The 13105-nt window shown below is 40.5% G+C and overlaps 1 protein-coding gene across 4 annotated transcripts in view; it reads right to left on the bottom strand.

Annotated features, from left to right (window-relative positions):
- The window catches only part of Lgr5 (leucine rich repeat containing G protein-coupled receptor 5), a 122085-nt gene that overhangs the window by 53826 nt on the left and 55154 nt on the right, over positions 1 to 13105 (bottom strand). For 3 of the 4 annotated variants that reach the window (XM_060378075.1, XM_060378076.1, XM_021644838.2), the window contains exon 2: positions 11463 to 11534. The exons of the other annotated variant lie outside the window; for it this stretch is intronic. In XM_060378075.1, coding sequence (XP_060234058.1) covers positions 11463 to 11534 — 72 coding nt within the window. The remainder of the gene's footprint in view (positions 1 to 11462; positions 11535 to 13105) is intronic. 4 annotated transcript variants of the gene reach the window in all.

The raw sequence follows: 13105 nt of genomic DNA on the forward strand, positions 1-13105 counted from the left end.
CCCCCCAACCAAATCAAACCAAAACAAACAAAAAGCAGGGTCTTCTAAATACAGCAGAATCGGCCTACACGTGAACTCACAGAGACTAAGGCAGCATGTGCAAGCTTTGTGCCCAAGCCAGATGGGGTCCCAACACTTCAGACCCCATCCCTAACCTACAAGCTATCTCCAGGACAACTGCTTGCATAGGAAAAGTTACTTTTCTCCCACAGAATCTCACTGGGTATGTAAACCACACTATACCCAGCTTTAAATGGCCAATACAAAATAAACCCAGTGGTATTTTTGGAGTTGTTTGGTCTTGGCATTTTTTTCCTTACTTGTTTTTTGCTTATCTATTATGATTTCCAATTTTGTGTTTTTATGGATTCTCGCTCTCTCTTCTGTGTGTGTGTGTATGCATGTGTATGTTTCTTAGCGCTTTGATTTTTTTGTTTGTTTGCTTCATTTTATTCTGAGTTTTGTTTGTTTTTGCCTGTTTTTTGAATATATATATTAAAAAAATATATATATAGAGAGAGTGCATGGAGTTGAATGGGTGGTATGTAGCCCTCCTGGTTCTTACAATCTTTCCACATCCTCTTTCTTGCAGTTCGTTGAGCCCTGAGGGGAGAGGTTTGAGATATGGGAGGAGATGAGGTAGAGGAAACCATGATTAGATTATACTATATTAAAAAATACTTTAAAAAGTTGTATTCAAGTCAGCTTAACTTATCAGGGTAAATATCTTTGGGTTGTGTTTACTGTAACAACTTCTTCTTCTTTTCTTCTTTCTCTTCTTCCTCTTCTTCTTTTCTTCTTCTCCTCCTCCTCCTCCTCCTCTTCTTCTTCTTCGTACAGAGACTTCAAATGCCTTGGAGTCTGTACTAAGAACTAACCTGTAAACCATTGACCTGTGTTATGAGGGCAGTCTGCCCCTAAACAAAGGAATTTACTTTGTGCCATTAGCTGTTTTCTGGTCCAGCTTGATGACAGGCCTGTCTTATTGACAATGATAACAATTTAAGTAAATAATTTTTTTTAATTTCTTTATCATGTGGGGGTAATTTAAGTAACTTTAAAACCTAAATACCTCTAAACTACAGGGGGAAAACACCTCCGCAGACTTTCAAATGTGTGTACAGTGCAAAAACAGTGAGATATTTTTCTTTCCCTGTGATGATTTGGACTAAGATTCTAATCCTAGAGACCCACATGCCATTTGGCTGAAGGTTGTTCTTTAAAACTCTGTTTCTGAAATTACTGCTTTACGAAAATACCTCTTTCATCATTTCTGTTTCTAAAATAAGATAGAACTTTAAAATATGTTCATATCTTTTATTATAATATAAAAATTATCCTGAATGACACTGCACCATGTAGTAAATGCATTATTCCAACATTATTTGTTTTTTAATTTAACTTCCATAGAAAGAAAAAAAAAGATTAAATTGCAAAGAACTAGTGGTACACCTCTCTTCCCCTGAATAAAGATGATTTGCTACTGTAATAACAATCTAAAACATCTATGAGAATGTATAAATATCATTGAACCTCTAAAGAAACTTAAATTTTAAAGTAATATGGATTTTTTTTTTTTTTTGGGAGTGGAGAGACTCCATTGTGTAAAATTTAGTTGTTGTTGTTTTTTTTTTTTTTTTTCCTGCCTTGTACTTTGGTCTAGAAAGACAGGGAATGCTCTGAATATCCCGTGGGCTGAGTTCTGAGGGTACACAGGGCATTGGACTCTCTGCTGGGGTCCCTCTAGAAATGTCTGTGCTGGGAACCGCTGTTATGGGTGGGCGGACCCACACACAGTGTTTTCAGAGCTAAGCGAGGAAAATGGTTGGCTGGCTCTTACGTGAACTTCGTGACTTCTAGTTTAGTCAATTTCTTTTCCTTTCCCTTTTTGGTTGTTTTTCTTCTCATTAACTTGCTGTAAAAACACTCTTCTTTGAAAATTACTTTACTTCTTTGGCTTCACTTCCCTTCTTAAGTGGGAAAAAAGAAAATAGTATTCTTCCCTGAGGGTCTTTTTAAGTCAGGCTCGCCCTTGGTAACCCTGCCTGGCCTGGAACTTCCAATGTAGACCAAGCTGGGCTCAAACTTGCTAAGGTCTTCTTGCCTCTGCCTCCCTAGAGTTGGGATTACATGTGTGTGCCACCACACCTGGAAAGAAGTGTCTTTTCTACCACAGATTTGTTTTATATTATAGTGCATTTCTTGTGTGCTCTAATTAATTTTTCCTTCTTGTTTGCTGTAAGGTTTTATAATCACAGTTTGTCACTAACATTTTAAAAAGTACTTTCTCATACTTTAATCCAGGTAGGCAAGGACTCTACATGTCCACCTTTTGTATATGAGGAAATGAAAGCCCAGGAAGTTTTATGTAAAGTGAAGAAACACTGTCTCTCTTGAAGTTCCACTTACACATATTATATTTGGTGTTTTCTGTGGAGCACAGAGCTGTGCACCACAGGGCAGCTCAAACTATGAGAGCCAAATGAGCTTGAGTGCAATAATTCTCAGGATTTAAAGGGAAGACATTTCAGACTAAGAAAAGCTCTGCTGGTTCATAAACATTACGTTTCCAACTTTTAAAAGCATATGTCACTTAACGAAGGCAAAGAATCTTATAAATAACTAATACTTTGCTTTAGAAATTTGATGAGTGCTGACATCAGATTAGATAATTTTCCCGTCCTGAAGATCTAGGTGACATGTAACTATCTCCAGCTTTCTGGAACCATTTTCTTTATGATTTTTCTTTATTACTGCTGGCTTTATTTGTATTCTTCTGGGCTATAAGTTACTTGAATAATTACTGTCAAAGTATCACTTAAATGCGAAGGCTATGCAGATGCTTCTGGGTCCATTTTTGTGAACATTTGCTGCAGACGTCTTATTTATGTGGATGACAACACTCTCTCATTTGATCTTCTTACCAGTAAAGAAATAAAATGCCTTTTCAAGTACGTCTTAATGCATCACTCAATAGCTATGATAACCACCCCACCACTCCCCCCAGCTCAATTAGCTACAGATATTTGTTTGGTCAAAACCAGCCCAAAAGGTCTAAGGACCACATAATCACGAACTGGTGAATTTACTTTCAGTACCGGGTAGAATGAAGAATGTTCAGATTTCAGGGTTCAAGGGCTAAGAATTGTTGAAGGTTAAAACCTCCGGACTGAATAAATGAACTTTTCTTCGGGACAACTAGGAGATCTTTAGAAGCATAAAGACCTGTGGTTTCCGAAGCACAGACTAATGAAGTTTATTCTCAACTCCTCTGTGAAATTTGCCTTAATCGCCTCAGTCCAGGGATGGGTTCTACACAGGGCTGCCTGCAGAGTTTCACTACCATTTTCTATGTGGAGCTTTCATTTTCTGCCATTTGAATGTGAGTCTATCAACCATCTACTAGATGACTGACTATTTTTTTCCATTTTTTTTAAATTTTCTTTTTTGTTATTAATTACAGTTTATTCACTTCTTATCCCACCTGTAGCTCCCTCCCTCCTCCCCTCCCAACCCCACACTCTCTTCCTCTGTCTCACCCATATCCCTCCCCCAGTCCACTGATAAGGGAGGTCCTCCTCCCCTTTCTCTTGATCCCAGTCTATCAGGTCTCATCAGAAGTGGCAGCATTGTCTTCCTCTGTGGCCTGGCAAGGCTGTTTCCCCCTCAGGGGGAGGTGATCAAAGAGCAGGTCAATCAGTTCATGTCAAAGATAGTCCCTGGCCCCATCACTATGGAACCCACTTGGACACCGAACTGCCATGGGCTACATCTGTGAAGGGGTAGATGATTGACTCTTACGGTCAAGAATCATATTGCCTGCACAGAACTGGGAACCCAAAAGTACTTATCAAACAATCAAGACTATTGATCTTGCTTCTAAACATAACTGGCCATAGTTAACTGATGTCTGGCACAACGATTCCGAGATAGCTACCCCTTATGTAGCCAGATTAGAAACAATTGAAGAATATTTCCTTTGTAGTACAAACAAATTTGAAATTCAGGAATTTTGAGTCCTTCCAGTAAGCCATGTACAATGCGTTGTGTCTATATAAATAATAGCTACCATTTTCTACTGAGCAATTCATAAATGCTAGGCATTTATGGAGCTATTCAGTTATTATGATTAGAAAAAGAAAACCCACCATTTTTTCTCCTTTTACAGATGGTAAAGTGGGCCTCAGAGAAATTTAGATAATGCCAGTGCCGGTCAAAAACAGGTAAGGCAAAGAAGAAAAAGCTTCCTGGGCAGGTGCTTATGGATTATTCAGGTTCAGAACATGTTGAATTTTAAAGTACCGAGAGGACAGTAAGTGGAGGTGGCATTTAATTATGTGCTAATTGGGGGTTATCACAGTGTGACCTAAGCTGAGCACACTCCTCATCGCCTGGGAATTTCCTATACATACATTTTTGATGTTTTCCTCCTACTCTCCATCTGTCTGAAGACCTTCCATGATGGGGCTCAGAGGCATGTGAAGAACTCCAGGTCATTCTGATGTTACTAGTTTGAAGACTTACAGTAATGGTCTTCAGACTTGCTGGACATCTGGATCACACAGATCACATTAAAGGCAATTTTCTGAGAGGAGTCTCCAGAGTTTCTGACTGACTAGTTGGGGATAGCACATGATTTTGCATTTCCCAAAGCTCAAATCTAGATGAGGACTAAATAAATAGTGAGATGGTTCCTATGCCACTGTTCAGGGAGCAATACTGTGAGCCATACTGAGAGTCTGTCAATCAAAATCAAAAACAAAAAAAAATCTGGCCAAGTAATATGGGTGTCATCCGTACATGATAAATAGTCTTGGATTTCTGCCACCCCCCCCCCCCCAATTTTACTGGTTTCTTAATGAGTCATTCTGCTTCCATAATTCCTTGGTTCATTTTTTTTCAAACAGAAAGCGGAGACATATTTTAAAATGAAAAATGGTATTGTTTCACTAGCTAGCTGCACGCATGCATCCCTCCACTGACCTCCCACCTCTCTTCCTGAATTCCACACGTGGCCTGACAGACTCTCCAGGATCGATCCTCTGCTCCCTTAGCCTCACACCTCACTGATGCCCTCTGTCCTTCTCCTTCCCACAACACCTCTCACTCTTTGCTATCTCAAGGTCTCTGCTTTCATTGCTCCTCACGCCGAAATGCTCTGTCTTAGCCGTAGGACCAACTTCCCCTCCCCACGCCCAACTCCTGATCTTAGTTTAGATGTCACCTTTTTTCTTTTTTTAGATTGATTTATTTATTTTAAAATTAAATTTAAAAAGTTCAGAAATTGAAATTAAGCAGTTGCACTGTTTTTCCATTCCCCTTCCTCTTTCCAGGCCCTCTCATGTATCCCCACTCCCTCTCAAATTCATGGCGTCTCTTTCTTTGTTATTATGATGGTGATGATGCATATGTTCACAGAGATGTATAAATAATCTGTTGAGTCCATTCAGGGTTGTTTATATGTATATCATTTCAGGGATGACCAGCGTATCCCTGTTGATGATTCTCCTACTCTTAGCATTCTCTAGTTGCTTATACCGCTTTTCCTAGAGGCGGGGCCCTATGAGATTTTTCTTTCCATGTATTTTTATTTGCTGTGTGTGACTTCTTTGCATGTATGTAAGTGCACTATGTGTATGCAGAGCCCACAGTGGCCAGAAGATGGTGCCATATCAGCTGGAACTGGAGTTACGCATGGGAGTGAGTGGGTGCTTGAAACCAAAGCCAACCCCTCTCCACATGCCTAATGATGGATGTAAAAAGCATGAAGAAAAGAAATGATAAAATTGAGTGGAGGAATTTGGGTGGACATCTATATTTTACAGGAGTTGGGGATGGAGGATAAAGGAATGTTACAGGGATATGGAAGAGGAGGCAGAGGGAAAAGTTTTAAAAAAAGTGTTCTAAGTGCCAACAAGATACATATAATGTAAAATATCTAAGTGTGTAACTCTAGAGAGACAGGTTTTTACTTGGAAGAGAACCAAAGCCATTGCCATGAAATAACACTGGAAGTTCTAGGTGGTAGAATTTAAAAACAATCGTCAGCTCTATGTATATAAGAGACTGTGATAAAGCCAAAGGGCACAAAGATTGTTCATGGGGTGTGATTTTATTTTCACTTGACAAGTAAAACCTAACGTGTGTTATAGTTTACTACAGTGCTTCCTTAAAAAAAATCTCAAAAGACAGGCGGGCAGTTCTCACTGTTTTCAGTAATGTGAGGGAGCAAAAATAGCAAGCATGGATTACACTTCAGAATGTTTGGTTGCATCTCTCCTTCCAAATTTTATTCGTCATGATAGATATCTACTATTTATGTAGAGGCTCTTCAAAGCCAACCATAACATGAGCAAACTGTTCCATGGAACAATGGTAACTTAAAAGCAGACCCCCCTGGGACCTCTCATGTTTCTTTGTGAGTCGACTGTTTGATTTCCAATAGCACTAAAATCTGGGAAGATTTTTTTTAAGATGCAAGCTGGAAATAAAGACTTAAGAATATTTAAAATGGAAACAACTGCCTGGCCTAATCAGAATTCCAATCTAAGTTTACTCTAACTTGTAGATGCCAGCAACAGACACCATCTGCCATTAGCTCCTGAGGTCTGAGCCACACTTGAAGGCCAAGTGCAGAATCTTTTGTTTGCCCACAAAGGAAGAACACGAAGTCCTTAACAGGATGGAGTGAGCAAAGCTGGAGGAAGAAATCTTGGTGCCAAATGCAGTGATTGTTCAGGCTGTTAAAATTTGGTAAGGAGCTATCTGTCATCACTGCCTATATCTACTGAAGCAAGAAACAGCTTTTTCTCCACAGATCCCAGGTTACAAAACAAGAAAAGAAGACCTTAAAAGGTGTTTGCATTTCAAACATGACAACTCAAAATATAAGCTGATGGTTGCCCAGATCCTTTCAAATAATGTCTGGTTCTCAGAAACACCCTTAAAGATAGATGAAGTGGCTTTCATTTCCACAACCCAAGGCCCAGATCAAGGCCCAGAGAGGTTCAATGCCAGTAACTGGCAGAGCCAGGTCAGTGTGCCCTGACCTTCTGGATGTAGGTGCTGTCTACCTCTCTCCAGGAAACAGACCCCACTCACTGGGAAAAAGACTCTCCCTTTCTCTCCTTCTTTTTAGTGCTAGTGTGTCACCTGGGGCAGAATAAGTGGCCTGTGGACACCAGGTCCCTGGACTAAATTAACAAATGAGGATGTGAGTGTGACAAAGCTTGAACATAAATCAACTCCACAACTACCTCTAAGTTAAGTGTCGTTACTATATTTTCAACTATGGCACCTTTGTTAAGCTCAGTGATGGATGAGGGGTGAACCACAACTGTCTACGTTGTTAACTGTCTGTAACACTTAAAGGAGGCAAACTGGGGAAATGATGTGTTGGGAAGTTAGAGCAAAGGAGAAGGATGGTGACTTGGATTCCTTGATAGTGAGTTTTAAAGACTTTCATGATGGGATTTTTTTTTTTTTTTGTCCCAGCGGAACACTACTGCCCTGTCAATGATATCTTAAATGTACAGTACAGATTTCTAAACACCCGTGTCAGCCTGCATGGATAGCAACTTATTTGCTCAAGGAAAATAATTCATAAAGCATGGCGTCAAGCATGTATTTTTTAAAATATGTAATGTTATTAACAAAAGTTTTGGGCCTGTTAAACAATGCTAGACTTCATACTTCCAGACTGTGGTGATGCCCTTTTCAGGGGCAAAGCCTATGGGACTGATACCTGAATATGTGACCCCTTCCCTGGATGTATAGCTCTTGCGTTCTTGTTCATTCGTTTTCATTCTCCCACAAGACAGACCACATGGATGCATACCCTTCATAAAGCGCCTCCGGTTCCTTCACCGAGTCAAAGGCATTCGGTTGTGAAACGTCCTGCACCTGGGACTCCAGGTGATGAGGAAAGCACAGGTGAGCCATGCATAGCTCCTTACTCTCCCTCTGCCTCTCAAGCATAGCACTAAAAGTCACTTCAAGTCACAGCTGTGACCTGAGCTAAGCTCTCAGCTCTGAAGCCGGCCAGCTTCCTTTACCTCAGGTCTCTATTTTCTCTCGGCCTCAGTTTTCCTGTCTGCTAACCAGTATTGATACTTTCTACCTTTCTGAGTTGAGATGATGGAGTAGCATAATTTACAACAAGCACAGTGAGTGATAGGAAGTGAGCTGTTATTTTTGCTTCAAGAATATTATTTTGCATTTTAATCTAATGTGTTATTTCCCTTTCATAGAGGCAAACAGTTATGTTGAGCATATACTTGACTCCTTCAGCCCGGTCTTTGCTTATCCCTCTTCACTCCCATTCGTCCCATTTGCTCCTGTGGACAAATTCACCTCTGCTGTCATTTTTTTTTCTTTTTACTATATATACATGCAAGGTTTTATGTGGCAATATAAAATCCAGGACCCCAAAATGAGAGAACATATTTGTCTCTCCCTGCTACTGGCTTTATTTGGCTTAATAGGATTATCTCCAGTTATGTCCATTTTCTTGCAAACAACATAATTTCATTTCTCTTGGTGGCTGGAAAGTATTCCACTGTCTATACTTGCCACATTCTCCTTGTCCATCTCTCTTAGTTGTTGGGCACCTGTATTGCTTCTGTACATGGTAATTGTGAAAAATGCTGCAAAAGCCACCGATGTGCAACTATTGCCATGTTATGTTAACTTAGAGTCTGTGGATAAATACCCTGAAGTGGCATATAGCTGGGCCGTGAGGCGTATCTAGCTTAGTACTTTGAAAAATCTCCATATTGATTTTCACAGAGACCGGACCAGTATACAGCAGTATGTCCGGGTTTTCTTTTGTATACATCCCTACCATCATTTGTTGTTTCATTCTTTCTTTTTTATCACTATAAGCGGGTTATTGTGTTTTAATTATGTGTCTGTGTGGGGGTATATGCATGTGAGCGCAGGTGCCTGTAAAGGTCAGAGGAAGGCGATGTGTCCCCTAGAGCTGCAGTTATAAGTATAAGTGGACACTGACGTGGGTGTTGGGAGCCAAACTTTGGGTCCTCTGCAACAGCAGAATATATTCTTTGTTTTCCTATTTATTTATTTATTATATTTTTTAATTCTTTATTAATTACACTTTATTCACTTTGTATTCCCACTGTGGTTCCCTCCCTCCTCCCATCCCAATCCCTCCCTTCCTCCACCCTCTGCATGCATGCCCCTCCCCAAGTCCACTGATAGGGGAGGTCTTCTTTTCCTTCCTTCCGATATTCTTAACCTCTGAGTTATCTCTCCAGCCTCTGTTGCTTCTTTTATTTAATTTTTTTTTAATTTAGAAATTTTAATGACATTTGTTTGACACAATATATGTTGATCTGGTTTTACCCTCCCCCAACTCTTTTCAGATACTGACCACCTACCCATCCCTGTGTGTGTGAGTGTGTGTGTGTACTTGCTTGTGTGGGGATGGTGCGGGGAAAGTTTGGGATAGTTTGGGTCTCAGTCTTAACCTTAAATTCTGCAGTTCAGTCAGTTCTGCAGATGAACACACAAAGAGAGTGCTATCGTTGTTAAAGAGTTACCTTTAATTCTGGAGTTCTGTGGTTCTATGACCAAGGTATGTGATGAAGCTTCTGGAGCGACAGGGGACTTTATCCATGAGAGCAGCGTTTTAGAATGTCAGTTTTCTCTCCCTCTCCCCTTAGTCTGCTCCTCCCCCAATTATCTTTTGACAAACTGCCCTTGAAACAGAATTAACATTTACCCCAAGAAGAAAGAGGAGTTATTTTGAATGGGCTAAGTCACCAGGGAGAGTGGGGGGAAGGAGGGGGATTTTCTATTAAAAGTCCTTGGGGAAGTGAATTATTTATTGAGTCAGTTTGTGGTCTGAAGTTGAGGTATGTGTTGGGGAAGAAAGGAAGCATTGTGCCTTGTGATATTTAAAAGAAAATAGGGAAGGGTACATAATTTTTATCTTAGAAATGGGATGGTACAGAGAACTAAATTTTTCATTTTTATTGGGCAGGGGAGGGAGAACAAAAGAGTTATAGTTAAGCAAAGAGTTCTGATGTTTGAAATTTACTTAAAGTCACCATTACATATATATGTGTGGTAGGTATGTACATATATTATGTATATGCAGCTCCTCTTAAATGTTTCACTTTGTTACTTTTCAGAATTTTATTATTTATTATGTACAAGCCATGACTAAGACAGACATGCTCCCAGCTTTTTTGGAAGGCTAAGGTGTAGCCATGGAAGTGAACTTGATAAAGTATAGAAAGGAAAAGAGAGAAGTCTAGAGATAGACTGAATATATTCTCTAAATGTTAAAACAAACTTGCTATATAATTTATTATCCTGATTCCCCATCACACAACTTGATAACCAGTTGGTTATATTCAACTCTTTCTAGGAGTAGGAACAACAGTGTTCCTTAAACTATAACGCCACCAAAAAGAACTAGATAAAGCTCTAGCCTGGAAAACTTGGTAACATCATCCTCTTGAAGAAATGATCAATGTCGTGCCATTTGGTTATGACGGAATTCCACCTCCCACGGTGCCTCATGTGACGCACCACCAACGACTTAAATTACTCCTCAAATTGGACCCTGGCTTTCGGGTTTAGGAAGGACGCATTTTCAAAAGAGGTCGCTGCCGAAACAATTCCTTTAATCAACAGACAGAGGATTTACCCAACTGATGGTGCCAAGCATCCTTCACAGGGAGCATGATGCCACAGTGCATCCACCGCTCAACAGGGTAAGAGGATCAAATGCATTTGTAAATGCAGATTTTTGATTTATGCAGTTCTTTTTCATCTTCTGGAAAGTGATCACTAGATTTAATCAAGATTCCTCTGTGTATCATTAACTAATTTTATCTCCTCTAAAAAAAATTCTTTCTTTTTTTTTTTTAATACTGAGTTTAGAAGAACCCATTCTTAAGTCCTCTGGATTTTGTGTTTTCTCTACTGAAGCCTTGAGGGACGCTAAATTTAAAAGTAGGGAAATAGTAATTAAAAGTGATTAGGACAAGGAGTTTTGGTGCTATGCAATGTGGACTCAATTCTCCTAGTCACAAGCTGAAGCAAGTGGCAGGTTTTGGTTTTCATTATAGCTTTACTTGCTATTTTAATAAACATGAACCCAGCATTCATACTTTTAATACCCTGCTGTTTAACTGTTTCCAGAGAGCCATCCAGCTCTTTTAAACAGGCTTTGCTTTAAAATTTTAATTTGTTTGGCTCGGTCTCACCTTAGAAAGTTGTAGCCTCATGGTAAACTCTTTTATAAGTTGATTTCCAGAATCATAGCAATTCTCCCCCTGCCCCACCCGCTAAGTGTTCCCTCATGTGCCAAAGCTGTTGGTGCTGACAGCTTCCCTGCCTTGTTTTATCTGGTTCCCAAAGCAAGTATGAGAGACAAACGCAGGAATGTGTTCAGCAAAGGCTGGATACGTCCAGACAGCAGCGATACTTACAACTCTTCTAGGAAGCGGAGGTTGTGTAGGAGACTGGGGGGGAGCTGACTGAGGTTGTTCATACTGAGGTCCCTGGAGGGGAAGACAGACAGCATGTGAGGAGCGGGGTACGCCACGGATATCCAGCTGTTCGCTTCACACATTTCCAAGCAAGACAGTAAAATGAACTCGTTCCTCCACTTGAGAAATGAATGGTGATTTTCCATCTTAAATCTATAACCCGCCCACGTCAGGGACTCCTTCTCCAATTAAACGCTCTGCGAGGAGCTCGCCTGGAATTCAAGATCGCTGAGACCATTCATGGGCATGGTTGTAATTCTTCATGTCTAAAATGATGTTGGGTAGCACAGAAAGGGAAGCAGACGTAACTCAACTTTGTGTCTTTCTCTCAGCTGTGTGACAGAGAGAAATGTCTTCACCTGGCCACTCTAAGACTCTAGGTCCTCTGGGGTTTTAAGCACCTTATAAAAACAAATGTTTTGATTCAAAGAAACTTAAAACAAAGCAGGACAAAAAGCCTATTCCCTCTTCGAACTTGCTCCTTTTGCAGCTTCTCGAATTGCATTAAATAAGTGAAATGAACCATAAAACGAGGGTGTAAGGTGATCCCGTTCTGTAGCACACTTCCTGCTGGGCCTGCACAGTAGTTCCTGGCGCAGGAAACAACAAGCCACTTTGGGCAAAACTCAATCAATTTTTGTCTTAAGTGAAAGTCCGTGTAATTAGATTTTATTCTGTGTTTTTATTTCTCGGTTTCTTTACTGTCTCTCACATGTTGTTTTTTTCTGTTTTTCCTATCTGTATCTCAGAAGCCCAGGACTGAGAGCTGGGCAGGCTTGAACCAATGCCTACTCAGGCTTCACATAGTTATTGGAAGTTTGGGGAGGAAGTGGCCTTCTGCCTTATCCTGAGAACGAATGCCATTATAGCATCGGATCTCGACTCCATGCTTAGAGCTCATCCTAAGACTCTGAGTTTCTTTACAATATGAATTGTTCCTGTTGTTAAAGTGCACGCGCCCACCACACTCAGCCGCGCAGATATTGATCTTGTAGCTGATTTGGCAAATGTTAACGTTAACTCAGCAATGCTTAGGAAGTGAAGAGCTATTGTTTAAATCAACCAACATGAGGTTAGGGAGATCGCACAGTGGATAAAGCATTTCCCATGCAAACACAAGGACCAGAGTTCAGAGCCCCTGAACCGATGTAGAAGCTAGGCAGGTGTGGCAGCCGCTTCTAATCCCCGCACTCTGGAGGCAGAGAGACAGTGGATACCTGGGGCAGGCTGGCTAACTAGAAGAGCTGGAGTCAGTGATCTCAGGTTGGCCAATAGACCCTGCGTCAGTATCGCGAGGAGAGATTGAGGAAGACACCCAGTGGGCTTCCTCAGGCTTCCCTATGGATGGGCGCACATACGCACGCGCCCAGACGCTTGCGCACACACGTATATTCTCTCCACATGTAAATATGCATACACATGCCTGCACAGCACACACACCTCTACAGGGGAAAAAAAAAGTAACAAATATGTTCAAGGGAGACAAAATGTTTTGCTAAATATTTGAGTATGATTATCTTAGAACTACTGTTAATTTTGACATCAACTAGTGCACAAAAATATAGCCAAATATATGCTATATT

This window comes from Meriones unguiculatus, chromosome 2 (genome assembly GCF_030254825.1).
Source record: "Meriones unguiculatus strain TT.TT164.6M chromosome 2, Bangor_MerUng_6.1, whole genome shotgun sequence".
NCBI lineage: Eukaryota > Metazoa > Chordata > Mammalia > Rodentia > Muridae > Meriones > Meriones unguiculatus.